The sequence below is a fragment of the Musca autumnalis genome, unplaced genomic scaffold (genome assembly GCF_047663935.1).
Source record: "Musca autumnalis isolate F117 unplaced genomic scaffold, ASM4766393v1 scaffold_2, whole genome shotgun sequence".
Taxonomy (NCBI): domain Eukaryota; kingdom Metazoa; phylum Arthropoda; class Insecta; order Diptera; family Muscidae; genus Musca; species Musca autumnalis.
In genome coordinates, this window is record NW_027411755.1 from 258124579 (window position 1) to 258145120 (window position 20542).

The 20542-nt window shown below is 37.9% G+C and overlaps 1 protein-coding gene across 5 annotated transcripts in view; it reads left to right on the forward strand.

Moving 5' to 3' along the window:
• Window positions 1–20542, forward strand: part of Syt1 (Synaptotagmin 1) — a 159871-nt gene that overhangs the window by 78278 nt on the left and 61051 nt on the right. For 3 of the 5 annotated variants that reach the window (XM_073964581.1, XM_073964582.1, XM_073964584.1), the window contains exons 4-6: window positions 29–121; window positions 7807–8001; window positions 8109–8285. In XM_073964581.1, the coding sequence (XP_073820682.1) occupies window positions 29–121; window positions 7807–8001; window positions 8109–8285 (465 nt within the window). The remainder of the gene's footprint in view (window positions 1–28; window positions 122–7806; window positions 8002–8108; window positions 8286–20542) is intronic. The other 2 variants (XM_073964585.1, XM_073964583.1) reach the window with 1 other exon arrangement.

The window sequence follows — 20542 nt, forward strand, 5'->3', positions numbered from 1 at the left end:
ATAGTTATTGGGTTCTGGTATGCCCTAGGTTCAGCCTGATATGGAGGAACTCGCCGAAAATGCTGAAGAAGACGAAGAGGATAAACAGAGTGAACAGAAATTGGGACGACTGAATTTCAAGGTAAGTTGAAAAATGGACAAAAGACACGAGTTTGAACAGTGACAGTGGTCAAGTGTGTGCGATGTGACGATGAGCCGAATAAACTAGAAAACAATACAAAACACGAAAATAATAATAAACACAGAAACAACAAAGAAAACAGATAATACAACTAAAGATAATCTAAGCACAGCATTTGTTTGCAGAAAGTTATAAAAACGCTACAAAGTAATTTTATACTGTACACATGTATTGTGATGAATGAAATTAGTCTCTATATTTCATGTATGCTCTATTCCAGATTCTGCAAGAATCTGTTATTTTTGATTTTTTTACAAATTTATAAATGACAAATAGTAAACTCTTGCAGGTTCTGGAACAGGTCATTATTTTATTTAAGAGAAAAGTATAAAACTGGATGTTTAAAAATTATACATATGGACTGAAGAATGACACTCTCAAAAATAAAAAAGCTATTAATTTCGCTTGATTTTTACCGTAAAAAATGGCTTTGGCCATTTGTCGTTCACACAATACTCTTTATTTTTTCCGATGAAAATTTGTAGAATATTTTGATCTGATACGAACAATCGCATGTTATAGGAGATTTTAATCATTTTTGGAAAAAGAGACCAAATCCATTTAAGGACCCACACAAAGGTTAATTTTTTTAACAAAAATATACCTCCTATTCCTGTCAGTGAAACTGTAAAATACATTATATATATAAAATGCAAAAACCCCAAGGAATCTTAAGGGGTTATCCCTAGTTGTGCTGGCCAAAAAAACTCAATTTTCATAATTTTTTCTGAGAAAACTACCAATATTTTTAGGTAAATCTTTTATTCCTATGAAAGAGCATATCTCAAACTACCTTTGGAATTTTAGTTGTTGAAAAATATTGCACAGTTTAGTGGTAAATGGCTACCTGCGAAACCCATTTTTTGTAAAAGCGTTTTGCGGTGCCAACGCTTGCTTAAAAACGAATGGGCCGATCTTCATATATTTTGGTGCGCGTTTTAAGAACCTAATAGTCTTCTCTTTAAGCGCGACAGAATTTTCAAAAATCTATTTTAACAAAAATAGTGACCTGTAAAAGTCACAATTTCGATTTTAACAAACAAAAAAAAGACCGATTTTTGCCCAAAAATCGGCCAAAAAAAATAAAAAAAAATCTGTCTCGCTTAAAGACAAGGTTTTTATGTATTTATCCTATCCGTTTTCGAGCTATCGTTGGCACCGACTTCAAAAATGGCATTTCGAGAAAAACGAGTTTTAAGTTTTTATTTCGGTTTACATGGTCCATACAGGAGCTCTTCCGACGACGATGCAGCTTGTAAAATGGAAATTTGGTGTTGCCTTCGCAACATTCTTCCTTCACGAGTGCATTCGGCCGCACGTCTCTCTGGAAGTGCAATTCGTGCTTGGTCGATTTTTTTAGCATATTCGTGTGCGTTTTGTCCACAGATCACTCCGATCGAGCTCAAATAAAATAACAATGATTTTGTCCATTCGTTAAAAAGACCAATCGCAATGTAAGCTGTTAAATTTACAACGAGTGCTCCACTTGAAAGGGATTTGGGGCAAATTTTCCAAATAAGTTGATTGAAGCTTTCGTTGCCATTTTGATTAAAACCGCCGACGCATCTTTCGAGTAAAGACTCTTTACTTAGATCGTTGAACGCAGGTATAATAGCATCCAAAACATTTGATGAAAGTGGTCTGTAATCGTGTATGAAAGCCTGTTTTCTTGCCCGAGCCCGTTGATATGAACACCACGAGTCTTCACCGGTTGGACATCTCTCGTGACGTGGATTTGTATCGCTTGAACTGTAATGATCAAATGTCGCCCATGTTGCCTCATGCATATCGTGAATTGAATTAAAATGGCGTCGAATTGCAAGTTTTTTATTATTTAAAACAATCTCTTTCGTTGGAACTTTCTAATTGACAAAAAATAATGAATGAGCGGCATTATAATATGAAAACGCCCATTCACAGGTACAATACTTCTATACCTGGACCTGGAAATGAATGAACGACCCTCCACATGTTTCATTTATAGGTTACAAGTGAATGCATTTCGGGGAATTCCCAACAGGTTCACAATGGTACATTAAAATTATGAAAAAATAAATGGTATAATAAACCAATAAAGTATGCCTAAACACACAAACCACAGCGGGTTCTCCACTTTGAAAGGTCATATCTAAGCCAATTTTGCTCCGATCGACTTGAAATTTTTTGCGGCACACTCCTATATACTACATGTACTTCAAAATAAACCAATAAAATTGTTTTCGATTTTTTGAAATTGACAAGTAGGGATAACATCTTAACCCAAATATTTTCAAAAATAAAGAAATTGTGAAAACTTGCTGCCCTATTTTGGTTTCTCGGCAAAATTTGTATCGATATTTCCTTGTAATATAATCCAAATAGAGAAGTATTTGGTGACTTATAGTAAAATCTAGTGAAGAATATTCTAGTCTTTAACATAATTCTTCTCAAGTAATGTTTTGTGGGTCCATTTTGCATAAACTCAGATGAAGTACGGCTTTAACCATAAAATGTGTTTTTGATTTTTACAGATTTTTGGAGTTTAGATAAGACATAAAGCTTTGATGTATTCTAGGACCTATAGTAAAATTTTACTGCGAACAAATTTGTAGAATATTTTGATCTGATACGATCAAATTTTAAAGGACATTTTTATGCTTTTTAAAATAAAGGAAGCAAAAAGTCCCTTTAATAAGGTTACATAATATGAGAAAAGAAGTCAGCGACCCCGAAATGATAAGCATCCAGATTTTTTGTAAAATTGGCCACTGTGCATTGGCTCATTTCCAGAATTTAGTTCAGGGTAAATATCTGGTCAATGGTGGATTTGCAGTTCTAAAGCTTCACGGATATGACCCAATTATGTCATTGAGCATAGGCTTCATGTCCGTAATTTCTACGCGTAGTTATCTATGAGTTCATAGATATCTCCCGTGTAAGCAAAATTTTATAATTTCAACTCATAGGTAACGTTACCGGGCCAAAAACGGTCGTGTTACTTACACCAAGGATTTTACCTGGTTCATCGTTGCCAATGTATTAACAGATGTAAAACACTTTTATGTGGCAATGATTTTGCGAAATCATGAATGAAAATCACCAATGTTACCACATGATTTCAAAAATTACACCCCTCGGTAAATGGCACCTAGAAATTACCAAACGCGTAGGTAAAGATAACTAATAGGTAGCTACCTACCCGGTTACCAAGACCTTGAAATTACGGGCATCAGTCGTTCGCACTATATAACAGACACTGTCTTATAGGCAATAGGAAGCAGATTATTATGCCCCTATAATTTGAACACACAGTCTTATCTCCTTTCTTGTGGATAGTACAAAAGGAGCCCTCACAAAACAATCTTTTGGTATGCGTTCCTCCGCCAGGTGCTGCTATCTAGCTGATGCATACACGTTATCAGGGTGTCACCTTCAGTCTTGAACAGCTCGGCTGCTATGATCATGTTACTGTTCTTCAGCCGGTTTTTTTCTGCCCTAATCTCATCCTCGCATGGCGGTATGCACTCAATGTCATCTTCTGGGATTGGATCTGTGGTACAAACAGTTTTAAAAAATCTGTTACCAGATTTCCTTGCTTTTCTTTACAGGAGGATGTGCCTAAACCAAACCCTTCAGTTCGATATTTCACTCTTTGGTCGAATTTTCGGACTTAAATATTATTGAACATCTGACTATCTAGATTTTTTGCGCACTCCCGCTTTTGCATTGCTCTCTTTTTTTCTTTTCTCGTTCGTTACGCTTTGCTATTGAATGTAGAGTAGTCCTATACCGAGGACTCTGGTATTCAAATATAAATTTTGCGGATTTTTGAGAATTTTGAATTTCCAATCAATTGGCCCAAGTTCTCCTCGTTCCGATAACCTATCAGCATGGTGACAAATTATTGCCCACTCTATGTAAGGGCAATAAATTGTCACCATGCTGATATGTTATCGGAACGAGGAGAACTTGGGCCAATTGAGTGGAATATCTATTTCAATTGCAGCTTACCGATGTACAACTTTCGTCTTGTCTCCCTTTATTTGCTACGTTTAAGGTACGTACCACGTACCTTTGATGCAGGAAGGTGGTGATCCGATTCGATGTTTCCTTCTTAGAACCATGATACATACAGTAAGCTCGATGAATGCCTTCCATCTACCGCAACGTATTTAATTTGATTTCATGGTTTTGATCTGGCAGCAGATTTTACTGTGGAGACTAAATTTCCCGACTGTTAAGACAAAGATATTCTCCTTTCCAATTTTGGCATTAAAATCTCCTAGAATAATTCGTTCGTTCGTAACATATATATTTAGACTCTTCGAATGTTGAAGAATTTATTTGTGTCACTTCATTTAACATCTGCATCTCGTATAACCTTTTCCAACAGAATGTTGAGTCTGAAATTTCTTTTGGTAATTAACTGTTCGGAGAGGTTCCTTACTATTTTAACTGAGGATCGGGTATCGGTTTGAGTCATCTTATAAAGCGAGATGAGCTTTGCAGGGATACCAAATTCAGAAATGGCAGTCGAAGATTGCTCTGTAATCGTCTTTCCATGATTTGTCGCAGGGTATATATCTGGTAAATGGTGGATTTGCCAGCTCTAAAGCCACATTGGTATACTTCCTTTCTTAGCTGGCTTTTTATTTTTGTTCCATAAGCCGAACTAAGAAAAGATCTCCAATCCTCTCTGTTTTCTGTTGTATTTTCCCAATCTGGGATATGTAGCTTTCTGATGTCTCGATTCGCTTGTTCGCTCCAACGAAGCTTTGACCTTCCAGATCTGCATCCCGTATTTATACGCCTTTTTAGCGGGTTCATCATCACTCATTCTTATGACATGGCCTAGCCATCGCAATCGTTGTATCTCGATTCGTTCAACTATATTGATGTCGCTGTATAATTGAAACAGCTCGTTGATCATACGACATCGATATTCGCGGTCAACGCAGATTGGCCCGTAGATCTTTCGAAGAATTTTTCTCTCGAACACACCAATCACTGCATTATGTGCTTGCGTAAGTACCCATGCTTTGGAACCATACATTAGCACGGGCAGTATCAGTGTTTTGTAAAGTGTTACTTTTGTTTGACGAGATGTGGCTTTATTCCTAAACTGCTTACTCAGGCCAAAGTAGCATCAATTGGCCAACACTATTCTTCTTCATATTTCACAACTGATGTTTTTTGTTGTGTTTATGGCGGTGCTGAGGTAGACGATGTCCTTTACTACCTCAATATTGTATGTACCAACATTCACAGATGGTGCAAGATCTGTGGATGTATTACGCATTGATACCATCAATTTGGTTTTATCGCCACATTGGTATGGTGCAATTATTCCGTTGACCATAGGCTTTAGTCGTTTTCACAATATCCCTGACACTATATTTTAAGCAATAGAGAGTCTTATCTCTTCTCTTGTGGGCGGAATGGCACTAACTAGCTAGCAGATGGCACTAACTAGCTAATGCATACACCTTATCAGCGTGTCGCCTCCGGTTTTGAACAGCTTGGCTGGTAAGCCATCTGCTCCTGATGCTTCATTATTCTTCTGCGGGTTCATTGGGGTCTTTACCTCATCAGTGTGAGTTTAGAAAAATGTTGTTTACATGACCTGAGCACATTATCTGTATCAGTTACCAAATTACCTTTCTGGTCTCACTTTCACTCACTTTTTGGTAGAATTTTCGGACTTCATTCTGTCTCCTGTACACCTCAATTTTTTACACTCCGCCTTTTCCATTTCTCTCTTTCGCCTGCGAAAACGACATTTCTTGTGTGCCACGCGTTGCTACTGGTTGTAGAGTAACCTTACTAAAGAATAATGTGGAATTTTTTTCTTCGGTAGCAGCACGACACTTCTGATCATACTATGGGTTACATGGGGGAGGTGTCCGGTATCCATGTGTGGAATTTGCTGCTGTTTGCATTTGATAGATATCACAACGAGTAGTGCTTTGATTAAACAATTGCGCCTTTTGAGTGCAATATCTATTGTGACTGCAGCTTACCGATGCCCAACTTCCGTGTTGTGTACTTTCGTGCTTCATTTGCTACGTTTAGTCAGGTACGTGTCTTTGCTAGAACAGGGTGGTGGTCCGATTCTTTATTTGCTCCTCGGAACGATCGTACATCCAGCATGTTCGATGGATGTCTTCCATCCATCGCAACGTGATCAATTTGATTTTTTGTTCTTTCATCTGAAGACAGCCAGGTGCTCTTATGAATATCGAGATGTATAATTCTGATACTGCCACGTTTTTTACTGTCATCATTCAATTGTCATATGTTTTACTGTGGAGAATGAATATTCCGAATTCTGGGCCATAGATATTCTCTTTCAAATTTTGGGATTAAAATCGCCTAAAATAAAATTGGCCTCTGTTTTTTTATGGTAGTATGATTTTTACAATGGGGGTTACCAACCCATCGCCTAAACCGTCTAAGGCCAACTTAATATGACACAATTATTCATTGATCATTTTTAGAGATGAGGATTAAACTTTCATGTAAGTTTTATTTCTTTTCCTTATCAGCAAATCACATCCGGTTTTCCTTTTTGAATTCCAAACATCTGGATTTTCTTTGCACTCCGGTTTTCGATTTATGTCTTTTTCTTCTTTAAAACGCGTTTACTGGAAGCCTCTGGTACCCAATTCATATTTTGGAGTGAGCCATACTTCATCATTGCGTTCAGTTTTCATATTAGTGTGTTTTTTTTAGGATGGACTACTAACCCGAAATCAATGCCTAAGACTTTGATCGTTCATATAGGGAAACGTGGTATAGGATGTTTTAAGGATTTAATATTTATGGCATTTGAATGTGGTGAATATAGGAAAGGTATAGTTGGAACAGTTTCGGATATATTACCCTCGATATAGAACTGCCTGTTTTACTCTGCAGGGCTTCGACTAATTGCTTCGGAATTCCATGTGGTGTTTCAAGCGCACAAAGTGAAAAAATAGCCACACACCAAAAGCCGCATTCTCGTCTCTCTATTATATTTGAAAGAAGACTCGATTATTCCTATTCATGGTAATGATATGTCTCGCAGTGGGCCATTTTCCCGTGTTCAATAAATTAAATAACACAATTTTATTGCAGTGTTATGGTTAATATGAAAATGTGAAACAAAAAATGTACAATATTTTCAAAAACTTGAACAAAAAACATTTACATACATACGTAAATCAAACATACATCACGTGAACAAAATTACCTACAGCCATGTATGTCTTTTTGTGAACTCTTGGCACCTACTGAGAAAATATGATGGATATTTTCTGTTACCTCAATCTATAAAGAAGTTTAATTTCTTTCCAAATTGTAACATGGTGTCCAGTTTTTCACACAAAAACATTTCTGGCTACAATTATTCGGCCTTCGGAATTGACAAAATTTATTCATATTTAGAATCAAAACACCCACCCCAAAATTCACAAAAACATATATCATTTCCAAAATAAAAATTCTCCTTTACTAATTCTAAAACTTCCCCTTTTATTTCAATTTTTCCTATGTTCAAAAAATGCTGCACCCTGGATTTTTCAATGGAACTAATGGACAATCATTAAATGATTGATCTTTGTTGTGGCTACCTGTCGTTTGTGTTCTTTTATTTCATTTCACTTTAGCTCGAGTATGATTTCAATGCCAACAGTTTGGCGGTAACTGTTATACAAGCTGAAGAATTGCCAGCCTTGGATATGGGCGGTACATCAGATCCCTACGTTAAGGTTTATCTGTTGCCCGACAAAAAGAAGAAGTTTGAAACTAAAGTGCATCGTAAAACTCTTAGTCCTGTCTTTAATGAAACATTTACATTTAAGGTAAGTTTGATTTAATATCCTTCATTATTCTTTAGAAGTTTGGCCCTGCAACAAAATATTTACTTATTATCACATGTTCAAACCCTTGATGTGCTTCTATTTTAAAGAGTTTACCCTATGCCGATGCCATGAACAAGACTTTAGTATTTGCCATATTCGATTTCGATCGATTCTCCAAACATGACCAAATTGGTGAAGTAAAGGTTCCACTGTGTACCATCGATTTGGCGCAAACAATTGAGGAATGGCGTGATTTGGTTAGCGTTGAAGGTGAAGGCGGTCAGGTATGTAATATTTTTAAAGTTAACTATAAGTTCTTAAGGCTTTTATTATGAGTTTAATTTTTATAAACAAACAAAAACATATGAGGTTTTTAGAAAAAAAAACAAAAAAAAACATTTTATTAATTTCTCTTAAAGTGTTAATAAAGAAATAAAGAAAACAATTTAATTCTAAAAATATCCTAAAACAAGTAAAAATAAACTTTATATACATGTGTGTGTTTGTGTGAAAATTAATCTAAAAACCAATAACAATATAATGCATAAATAAATCAAGTGTCTTCTAGTAAGGAAACATTTTACAAATTATCAATAACTAAATTATGACAATATAACACCGAGTTGTAAAGTCATTCTTTACTCTCTCTGTACACTCTCTGTAACGCGTTATTTTAAAATAAACAAAAGACTTTGCATACCAAATCAAATGCAAAACTCAACTCTCTATCTCTGTCTACCTCTCTGTCTTTCTAACACACCCAGTTCAAAATGTTAACATAAAAGTGAAAAAAAAAAACATTTTTATGAAATTTTATTACAACAATAACAAAGAAAACAAAACAAAATGTATAAAAACAACAACAGTTACCAGCCCAATAATATCCCTAGTCCTTTGATTTAAAATATTTGAAAAATTGCCCTTTCTCTCTTATTTATTGTTTTATAGTCCCCACCCCAATTGGAATTTTCCACAACTCTTTTACTTCCATAAAATTTTCTTTTTCTCTTTGTTTCGGTTTTTAAAAATATGATCTGAAATGAACAACAAAATCAAAACAACAACAATATAATACTATTTAAATTTAATTTTCTTTTCCAATTTCCTACAAAATAAAAAAATTAACAAAATCCCCTCTTAACTTTGATTTCAACCTTTTTAGAAGGTAAATACAACAACAAATTCAATTGTACAAATCAAAACTCTTTTTAACTCTATTTTTATTATTTTCGTTTTTTTTTTTTTTTTGTTTTTTCTCTCACCTTTTATTTGTCATATACATACACTTTCAAATATAAACAGTTTTGCATTAGACAATATAATTATTATCCAGCAAATGAATATCATTATGATTATCAATATCATTACCAAGTAATGGATGTCGAAGCTATCCTATTGATACTATCTTGCCCTCCGGCATGCGTTAAAGAATTTATCCTGTCTTTATGAATGCAGAATTAAATTTTCAAGATGGCTAGAAGACTGCAATTATAGACGTTCAGAGTGGGTATTTAAGACAAATAGAAGGTTGTTTTTATAGAAGACCGTAAAATATTTTACACCAGCAGTATGGTGTCTTTACGGACAAGAAAAGGGAGAGTCTCAATTGGCTAAAGAATGAGAAGCAGAAATTACAATTAGAAGAGAGTTTTTATATTACCAGCAGGAGAATGTCTCATTTAATTCTTTGTGGTCTACCAAAAGCAAACATTATACGAAAAAAAAGGAGTCGACCCGAAGTGTGAACGTCTTTATAAAGAAAAACGGTATTTTTCTAGACAACGAAAGGTAGTCCTAAAAGACTTGAATAGGAAATATTTATTAACATACTACTAGAAGGCAGTCTTTATAAACAATTAGATTGTAAACCACAAAATGAAAGTAGTAGGCAGCTTGAATGCAGTTAGAAGGGTTAGAAGTCTTTTGAGAAGAGGGTATTCTTGGATGAAAAAAATGAAAAAAACGCAACCAAAAAGAGTCAGTTTTTATACACTCAGCATTTATGCCAACGAGGGTATATACATTTTCATACGGGCAAAATGTGCCTCATCGAAATAATGGTTTTAGACCCCAAGTATGTTTGGACGAAATCCGTTTCAGACAATTTGGAGTCGATTTAGCAATGTCCGTCCGTCTGTCTGGCTGCCTGGTACGCACGATAAATCTCAAACGGGTGAACTGATTTGCTCCAAAATTTGGCATTCGTAATATTTTGTCCAAACTTAGTTTGAGTTCGATGATGGGCCATATCGGTCCACTCCTTCAGGTACCTCCACCACAAAAGTTCGGAAAAATTAAGCGCACGATAACTCTTAAAGGTAGTAACCAATTTGGTCTATACTTTACACATACTGAAATTGCTAGGGCCATAAGCAGACGTATATGATATTCCAATATGGATTCTATCGGTCCACTCCTTCGGGTACCTCCCACACAAAATTTCGGAAAAGCTCAGTTTAGGACCTGCTCTCGAATCGCTTTTATTTTTGCTGTAAAAACTTGTACTCGCTGTCCCCATTACGACGGTGCAAGTTATTTAAGGGACAAGTCCATACTTCTTGAGAAAAAGGCCTGAAAGCTGTAAAAAACCCGTATTTGCACCAAGTGTTGTGGATGGAGCGCGTGGTAACTCTCGAACGGATAAACTGTTTTGATCCAAAATTTGGATATCGTAATATTTTGCCCAAAGTTGATTCAAGTTCTAAGATGCGCATTATCGATCCACTCATTTGGGTACCTCCCCCACAAAAGTTCGAAAATGTTCGGAAAAATTGTTGGCACGATAATTCTTAGAGGTAGTATCCGATTTGGTCCATACTTTGCACACCGTTATATTTCTACCAGACATAGATCATGTTCCAATATGGACTCTATCGGTCTGCTCCTTCTGGTACCTCCCACACAAAATTTCAGAACAGTGTATGTTAGGACCTCCTCTCGAATCGTTTTGATTTTTTTTGCAACATGTTGCACTCCAGGTCCCTATTACGATGGTACAAGTTTTTTAAGTGGCAAGTCTATACTTCTTGAGAAAATGAGCTGAAAACTTTAAAAAAACTCCTACAGCCAGCATGTGTGTGGCTAGTGCGCACCACAACTCCCGAACCGAATACTTCATTTGTCCACACTTTGCATATAGTAATATTTCTTCGAATATTAGATAAAATTCGAAGATGGTGCTTATAGGTACACTCCTTCCGGTACCTCCCCCACAAAAGTTCGAAAATATTCCCTAAAATGGTAAGCGCAATATCTCATAAACCGAGCAATCGATTTGGTGCAAACTTTGGATCTCGAAATATTTTGTCCAAACTTAGTTTAGGTTCAAAAGTGAGCTCTATCGGCCCATTCCCTAGGGTATCACCCACACAAATGGTGAACTTGTTTTTTAAGTGTGGTTAAGGGTCTGTGCGAGAATCCTGTGGAAATTTACCGAAGGTACTCCTAGTATCCCTGTTTACATCGATATTATATTTTTCGTGGGCAAGCCCATGTTTCCTGATATAATGGTCCTATCGAGAGGAATGACTCCCAAAATAAGACACACTTCCAAAATAGACTATGTCGGTCCATTCCTTTAGGTACGCAAAACTTTTGAGGTGTTATCCTAATCCATATCTTTGCCGGCAAGTTAATACGCCTAAAATTCTGAAGACCCCCTAAATAATATGTTTTTTTTTTGGGGAAAAAGGTGATTCAATTCAATTTATGGGCGAACGGTCCAATAAAAATTTAGGCGACTGCAATTTCCCGAGCGTTGTTGATCCAAACTACTCTGGTTTGTCGTGGCAGCTGACGCTCCTCAGCTGCAATAAATGAGGGATGTACTCCGAGGACTTTATTCACAATATATTTGATTATGGCCTTAGCAACTGGGTCCGTGTGACTGCTATTTAAACCTGCTTGATATGCCTGCTGATCTAGGGGTTCTCTCCTGTATCGTTGGACCTCTCCCTCTAGTGCGTGGATATCCTTTCTGATGCGCCTGAATGTGTCGGACCTACCCACCAGATGGTGATTGGGATGGCTCCCACGGAAACACCCAAGAAGTACTGCAACGAAAGCATCTCATTGTGTTGCTGAATTATTAGTGGATATCCTTCCTGATGTGCCTGAATGTGTCGGATCTACCCACAAGATGGTGATTGGGATGGCTCCCACGGTAACACCCAAGAAGTACTGCAACGAAAGCATCTCATTGTGTTGCTGAATTGGAAGAATCTTTGCCTCCTCATGTAGATGGTCCACTAAATACTTGAGGAGACACCCTGTTGCTGTTCTCAGGGCGGCATTCTGACAGGTTTGAATCTTTTTCCAATTCGTATCACATAATCCCGGAACCAAACTGGAGCCGCATAGCATACCACAGACCGAGGTTTCTTTTTCTGCACTCCAAAGTGCTGCTGGCTAGGGATTTGAGGACCTTGTTCCTACTTTTCAGTTTGTCGCATATAGCTGTGACGTGAAAGTAGTGTCGAATGTGACCCCTACAATTTTACGGCGGTTTGTGATCGGAATTCTGGTTGTAGATTTTGTGGCGGAAATCTGCATGTTGCTCGCGTGGAAAAAGGTGGTAAGATCGGTTAAATAGGAGTTCAGTCTCCCACAGATGTCATCAGGGAAGGTACCTGACGCCAGGATCGTGCAATCATCCGCATAAGTTATGATCTCAATGCCCTCTGAAGGGGGCGGAATACAGGAGAGGTAGAAGTTAAACAGCTCCTGGGGATATCACTCCACCTTTGGGAACTCCCTGTTTCACTCTACGGGGTTTGGACTTCTTGTTCCTGAATTCCACGTACGACTGGCGTCCACACATATAATTGAGTATCCAACTTTCCAAGCTTGGCCGGATGGTTGCCTGCTCAATGTCTTCAAACAGCGTGGAGTGCCTGACTGCATCAAGGGCTTTTGATAAATCAAGCGCCACCATTACTGTTCTATCACACGGCGGGCTCTGGTTGTCTGCAGCGCTGTTGTCGTGTTGTTCTGCTTACGGAATCCATGCTGATGATCGGCATCTTGATACCTATTTCTGATGCTGAGGAGGACTAAGGCCTCAATGGTCTTTGCTACGGGCGACAAAAACGAAATCGGCCTGTACGATTCACTTTTACTGACCCATTTTCCAGACTTCGGGAACAATGAGGGTGCCTAGCGACAAGTTCAGAACTTTAGTGAGATACTCTACTCCCGGTTCATCCAGCTGCTTCAGCTGATGGTATTCGCAACATAATCCTTTGTAAACTGTGGTGGTTCATCCTGTCACTCTGTCAAACTGTCGACTGAAATAACTTACGCACCTCTTGGGGTCAGTCAACGTAACGTCGCCAAACTGACGGTTCCAATGTTACAACTCTTCAGATGATTTAACAACTTGTTCCGCTTATGCTCGCCGACCATCGTGTTAACTTCCAGTGTCAGCTCCCTGACTCTGGGGTCATAAGTTAGCTCGACAAAGCTCATCACGCTCATTTGCTAATCCCGTCGCCTCTGCTGGAAAGTTTGGTCTTAATTCGGGTATTCGACCAGCAGGGATATGGCGAGCGGCTGCAGCAGTGATGATGTCTCGGAAAGTCTTTTCCGCTACTCGAACATCGATCCACGATTCACTTTTGCTGCCCTATTTTCCAGACTTCGAGAACAATGATGGTGGCTAGCGACAAGTTGAGATCTTTAATGAGATATTCTACTCCCGGCTAATCCGCCTGCGGGCCATCTAGGTCCAACGCTTTGGATGATTTAGCGTTCCTGATGGTATTCGCAACATCATCCATTGTAAACTGTGGTGGTTCATCTTCGGCAGGAAGAGATCTGATGCGACGTAATACTCTTCGCCCTGTCAATATCGAGGTGCTCGACAAACTGTCGACTGAAATAACTTGCGCACTTCCTCGGGTCAGTCAACGTAACGTCGCCAGACGTGACTGAGGTCCTATCTTCCCTTCTTTCAGGGTTCGAGAGTGAAGGTTACAATGTTGCAACTCTTCAGATGACTTAACAACTCGTTCCGCTTAGGCTCGCCGACCAGCGTGTTAACTTCCAGTGTCAGCTCCCAGACTCTGGGGTCATTAGGGTTGACTCGACAAAACTCATCACGCTCATTTGCTAATTCCGTCGCCTCGGCTGGAAAGTTTGGTCTTAATTCGGGTATTCGACCAGCAGGGATATGGCGAGCGGCTGCAGCTCTCCTCTAATTCTGGTAGGGGCGTCCTCGTTAACCGTGCAAAACGTAGAGCTGTCAATCAGCTCAGCCAGCGCTATGCCCCTCTGGTCGTTTACGAAGGCCGAATGGCATATCTCATGATGCGCATAAAAATCCCCCAGGACGAGACGATTATAACCTTCCAAACGCGGGCTAATGTCAGACTCGTAATCTGAGATACAACTATTTCTCGGCGGGATGTGTACGTTTAGCAACTCTATCTCGGCAGTTCCACACCTGACTGCTACACCCATACATTACATATAAGGGTCATTAGAGACAGACATAAGCGAAATAAGACTTTATTGGACAGACTGGTGCAATAGGAAAGCTAATCCCCCATCTCCACTTCTGGTGCGATCCTTCCTTAACACGTTGTAACCATCAGAACGTTGTAAGCTATAGTTGTTGTTGAGCTTGGTTTCTTGCACCGCTGCGACCTTGATATTCTTCCGACTCATGAAATCCACTATTTCCTCGATCTTACCTTGGAGTCCATTGCAATTAGATTGCAAAAAGGATGCATTTTCTGGGATTGGGACTGCTGTTGTTAAATGTTGCGTGTGCGGTTACTGTCGAGGGGACGGCGGGGGAGTTTCGTACTCTGACGACGAGGGAGTTTCGTAATCTGATGACGACTCAATGGGGACTGTATTCACGCAGCATGCAGCAACATAGTCCCTCACGTGGACAAGTCCAGAGTAAGCCCTTAGATGAACCCACTCCTGACATCTATTGCATATCACAGAATGTTGGATGTGGGTGAAGATGCAGATGTGAAAAACCGAGCACAAATATATTGGTCCAGGGGTTTCCTCCGTCCCTGCACGGACTAAAAGAATTCGCAGCAGGCATTCCGGGATATGCTGCTCCCAACATAGAACAACGAAAAAAATACAGACATATGTACACTGAGGTGGCAGCGGCTGGCCGGAACGCTGATGTTGTGTGGTTCCGGGTCTATCCGGTACGAAAGAACCCGCTGCCGTGCGATTGTGTTTCGCTGGTGGTTTAATTCAGCTCATCATATCGGATGTGAATGGTCCTCTCCATCAAACCGACAATGTTGTCGAGGTCTTAGCATTCTAAGCCACTGCCAATCTATCATATCAAACAAATGTTGGACCAAATGGTTGAGATGTTCGACAGTACTGATGTGTACCATTTCAGCCAACATTTTCTAACTTTTGTGGAGGGGGTCCGGGATGAGTGGATAGACCCATAATCGAACTTGAAATAAATGGACAAAATATTACTAGGACCAAATCGGTTGATCCGTTCGAGAGTTATCGTGCCCTCAAGCCAGACAGGCAGACGGAGAACATGTTTAAAAAGACTTAAAATTTTGTGAAACGAATGTGGTCCAAAGATACTTGAGTTCTAAAACCATTATTTTGATGAAGTTAGCCTAAAATCTGGAAATTCCGAAAATAGTACATTATTTCAGATTCTGGAACTAATGTCATAAACGTCTCCAAAATCGTACAAATATCAGCATATGGACCGTTTTCTATGATATCCTTGCTCGGTAATGTCTTGGCTCATACCTTGACAAGGTGATGAGATAATATCATTTGTATTATACATTTTGCTGGATAATTTTATCATTTCGTTTTACTATTTTCACTTTAATTTTAAATAAAATGCATTCTACTTAACAACCACCACCACTAAAATAAAACAACAAAGCAAACATAAAAACTAATCGCATTTTGATATTCGTCAAATAACGTTTTTCTCGCATCACTAATATTGTAGTTGAAGACGTTTGTGTTTTTTTTCTTAAATTGTTTTTGCAATGTCTTAAAACTTTTTTTCAAATTATTACTGTCATTTTGTACAGTTTTTTCCTTAATATTCTTAATGTTAGTTGAGACAAAACAAACAAAAAAACCTACCAATATTTACTTTTAAGTCAAGAAGCTCGAAAACAAAAAGAACCGTAAGCAATCAATATTTCACAATATCTCTTTTTTCATTTCGTTATTCTGAATTTATTTTCCAAAAAAATATATAAAATATGTATGTATATTTTATTCATAAAATATATTACCAGAAAACAACAAATTATTTTGCTACAATATTAGTTTGTTGAGATGAACAAAAGAAAAAAAGAACAAGTAAATGAAATGTCAGTAGAATAAAAATGATCAATTATCTGTTGATTATTAGTTAGTAGCAGTTTCCATTATAAGTGAAAATTAAATTCAGATAGAAACAAAAGTAATTTATGGGATAATAAATTGTATTAGTGGATGGGTATTGGATTTTTATGGAACAAAACTCCTATCTCACAAATTACTGGAATATATTTTTCATATCCGTTCTTAATCCAACAAAAATGTTTTTAACGGATTTTGAAAATTTGAATCAATAATTCATTTATTAGAATCTACATTAACAAATTTATATTTAAATTTCTTTTAAAAAATCTACACAATCTGCTATAAGGGGATCTAATTAGATGTCAAATGGAATAGTTAATGTCTTCATTATACAACTCTGTATTATATTAAGTAATACTTTAGTAAGCTATCAAATGTCCCAATTTACTTTAATTCTACTGACATTTTACTTGGCAAAGATCCAACAAAAAAATTTAATACTGTTTTTTTAATTTTTTTCTTTTATTTTGTTTTTTAATTTTTGAGTATGTCATCTTCTTTCTTCCTGCACCAACTTTTCTAAATAAAAAAAGAAATAACCTTTGTAGCTAAAGCATTTCTTATTGCACCCAAAATACAAAAAATAATTCTAAAAGTCCTTACTTATATAACTACTATTCCTCCGAACATTGTGCCCATTACATTTGCTGCTACATACATACATATGTACACTCAGTACTCAAATTCTATGACATGACACAATTTCTAGGTAAAAACAGAGTACACATACACACACAAACACACTTATATATAAAAAAGAATTTTACATACACAGAATAATACGAAATTGGCCAACACAAGAACATTTACACGCACTTAATCATGTCAGTAAATAAGGCCATACTGAGTCAAATGAAGCAAAAGATCCGGATAACATTGAATAATATCTTTTATACTTTCTATCTTTGAATTACTTTTTTTACAAAATTGAATTTTTATAACAACAAATTGTATGTTATTGAACAAAAATTAGGCAATAAGCATAAAAGTAATAGAATGATTGCCACGAACACCGCATTCGGAGTCATGCGATCATCTTCCTATCGCCAATTTGAACATAGTTTAATAAATACAGAAGAAAAATTAAATATTGTGAAGTTATACACCAAAATAATAGAAAAATATTGCAGGACGAATATAGAACCAAACAAGTAAAAACGGCGTTAAGTTCGGCTCGGCCGAGTTGTATTGAAGTAAAACTTAACAATTAGTTTCCTTTCCTTAATGAAGATGATTAAATAACAAATTCCAGCAATTTCGGTAAAAAATTTGGCTATCTTCCAAAATACCGAAATTCGGGAGGTACCGTTCTATGGCGGCTATGTGAGGGCGTGGATCTGTAGGTACCAATTTCGCGGGAAACTTTTATACGACCAACGAAGACTAAATACCAAAATTCAACCATGTCGGATTAATATTCAGGCCACAACCTTCAAAATACCGAAAATCGGGTGGTACCGTTCTATACGGGCTATATGAAGGCGTGGACTATAGCGACAAATTTAGAGGGGAAGTGGAATACCCAAAATTAAGACTAAATACCAAATTTCAGCCATTTCGGTGGTAAATTGAAGCAACAACCTTCAAAATACCGAAAATCGGCAGGTACATTTCTATGGGGGCAATATGAAGGCGTGGACCTATACCCACAAATATCAGGTGGAAAGTTTTGCACGCCCAACGAAGACTAAATATCAAATTTCAGCCATTTCGGAGGAATCTTGAGGTCCAACCTTCAAAATACAGAAATCGGGAGGTACCGTTCTATGGGGGCTATATGAAGGCGTGGACCTATACCGACATATTTCATATGGAATGTTTTATACCCCAAGTGAAGATTAAATACCAAATATCAGTCATTTCGGAGGAATATTGAGGCCACAACCTTCAAAATACCGAAAATCGGGAGGTACCGTGCTATGGGGCTATATGAAGGCGACAAAATTCTGGGGAAAAGTTTTATACCCCAAACGAAGACTATGTACCAAATTTCAGCCATTTCGGTGTGATAATGAAGCTAAAACCTTCAAAATATCGAAAATCGAGTGGTACCGTTCTGTGGGGGCTATATCAAAACGTGGACCGATATAGTCCATTTGGAATACCAAACATCCTAGGAGTAATAGAAACTTTTATACCAAATTACAAAGCTCTATCTTAAAAATTGCGAGCTGTATCTTGATTTCAACAGAAGGGCGGACGGACATGGACAAATTTATATATACCCTCCATATTATGGTAGAGGGTATAAAAACTGCCCTCCCGAACCTCCAACATAAATTTTATTGAAACCAGATTTCAACCATTTCGATTCTGAAACTTTAAAAACAAGGAAAATCGGCCCGTACCGTTCTATGCGGGCTATATCAAACAGTGAATCTGTACCGACAAATTTCTTAGATAAAGTTTTGTATCCCCAACGAAGATTAAACATCAAATTTCAGTCATTCTGTGGGATAATGTGGCTAAGACCTTCAATACTTATTCCCAAAACGGGGGATACCGTTTTAAGGGGTTATATGAAAACGTGAAGCTATACCGGTAATTCTCCGCAAGAGTGTTTAATTCAACCAACAGAGACTAAATACTGTTAGAACAATGCGGATAAAACCTTACAAATAGAGAAAATGGAGTGGTACTCTTCCATTGGGACTATAGCAAAACGTGGACATGTACCGACAAAGTTTGGAGGAACATTTTTATAAACCAAACGAAGAATATATTCCAAATTTCAGCCATTTTGGTTTGATAATGTGGTAAAAAAAAAACTTTAGTTACGTACCGTTCTGTGAGAATGTTTAATGCCTCCAAAGAATCTGTACCACGACAATGCATTCAAAGAATGTTTTCTTACTCCCAGCGGAGACGATATTTACCGTTCTCATGCAGATGTATTAAACCATTATATTCGGGAATATTTTATACCCCCAAAAAAGATTAAATGTCAGCCATTTTGGTGGAAAGGCCAAAACCTTCCAGGATCCAGGGAGATAGGATCCCCCATCAACCATATGGTGATTAGGATGGCTCTCACGGTAACACCAGAACAAGTACTCAAACAAAGGGCATGTCATTGTGTTGCTGTACCGGAAGAATCGTTATCTCCTCATGTAGATGGGACACTGAAGACATGATAAGACACCCTGTTGCAGTTTTCAAGGCGGCATTAAGACAGGTTTGAATATTTTTCCATAGCGTTACACTTAGCTTACTTTTAAGGTTTCTTTCCTTGCACCCAAGTTCTTGTGGGTAGGGACTTGAAGACCTTGTTCCTACATATTAGCCTGTCGCGGATGACGTGAATGTGTCAAATGTGACCGCTAGAATCTTGGGGTAGTTAGTGGTTGGAAATCTGCTACCAGTGAAATATGTGATAAGATCAGTCAAATTCTACTTCAGTCTTTCCAAAATGCCATCAGGGTACCTTGAGCAATGATCGTACAATCATCAGCATACGATACGATCTCAATGCCATCTAGACGGCGTGGAATACAAGAGATAGAGGTTAAACAGTTTCGGAGATATCACGCCCATCTTGCAGAACTCCATGTTTCACTCTACGGGTCTTGGGTGCTTGCTCCTGAATTCCACGTACGACTGTCGTCCACACATATAATTGATTATCCAACGTGTCAAATTGGCTGGAGGGTTGCCTGCCGGATGTCCTTAAACCGCGTGTAGTGACTGACCGTATTAAAAGACTTTTGATAAATCAAGCGCCATCATCGCTGCTCTATCACAGGCAGCTCATCGATCTGTCCTCAATGTTACCATGGAGATTCCATCAGGGCCGAACGCCTTGCATGATTGAGCGTTCCTGATGACATTCGCAACATCAAGCATTGTAAATTGTGTGGTGTTTCAAACCCGACAGGAAGGTATCTAATTCGAGGTAGTACTCTTCGCCCTGTCACTCCCGCAGTGCTTGACCAATTGATTACACTGTGTGTAATTTTTTGTGTCCCTGTTACTTCGAATTTCGCGGTTATGGGCCCCCAAAGACCTGAGGCCTTGATGTCAAAAAGGACCATTTTGTCTGGCTCATATCTTCTAAACCGCTAAGAATTTTGGTTTACTCGTGGAGGCAAAGTTGTAGCTCTCATCTTAAAGAATAATAATTGTGAAGACATAAAATCCATTCAACCTTATCTTCAAGGTCAAAACCGTTAAG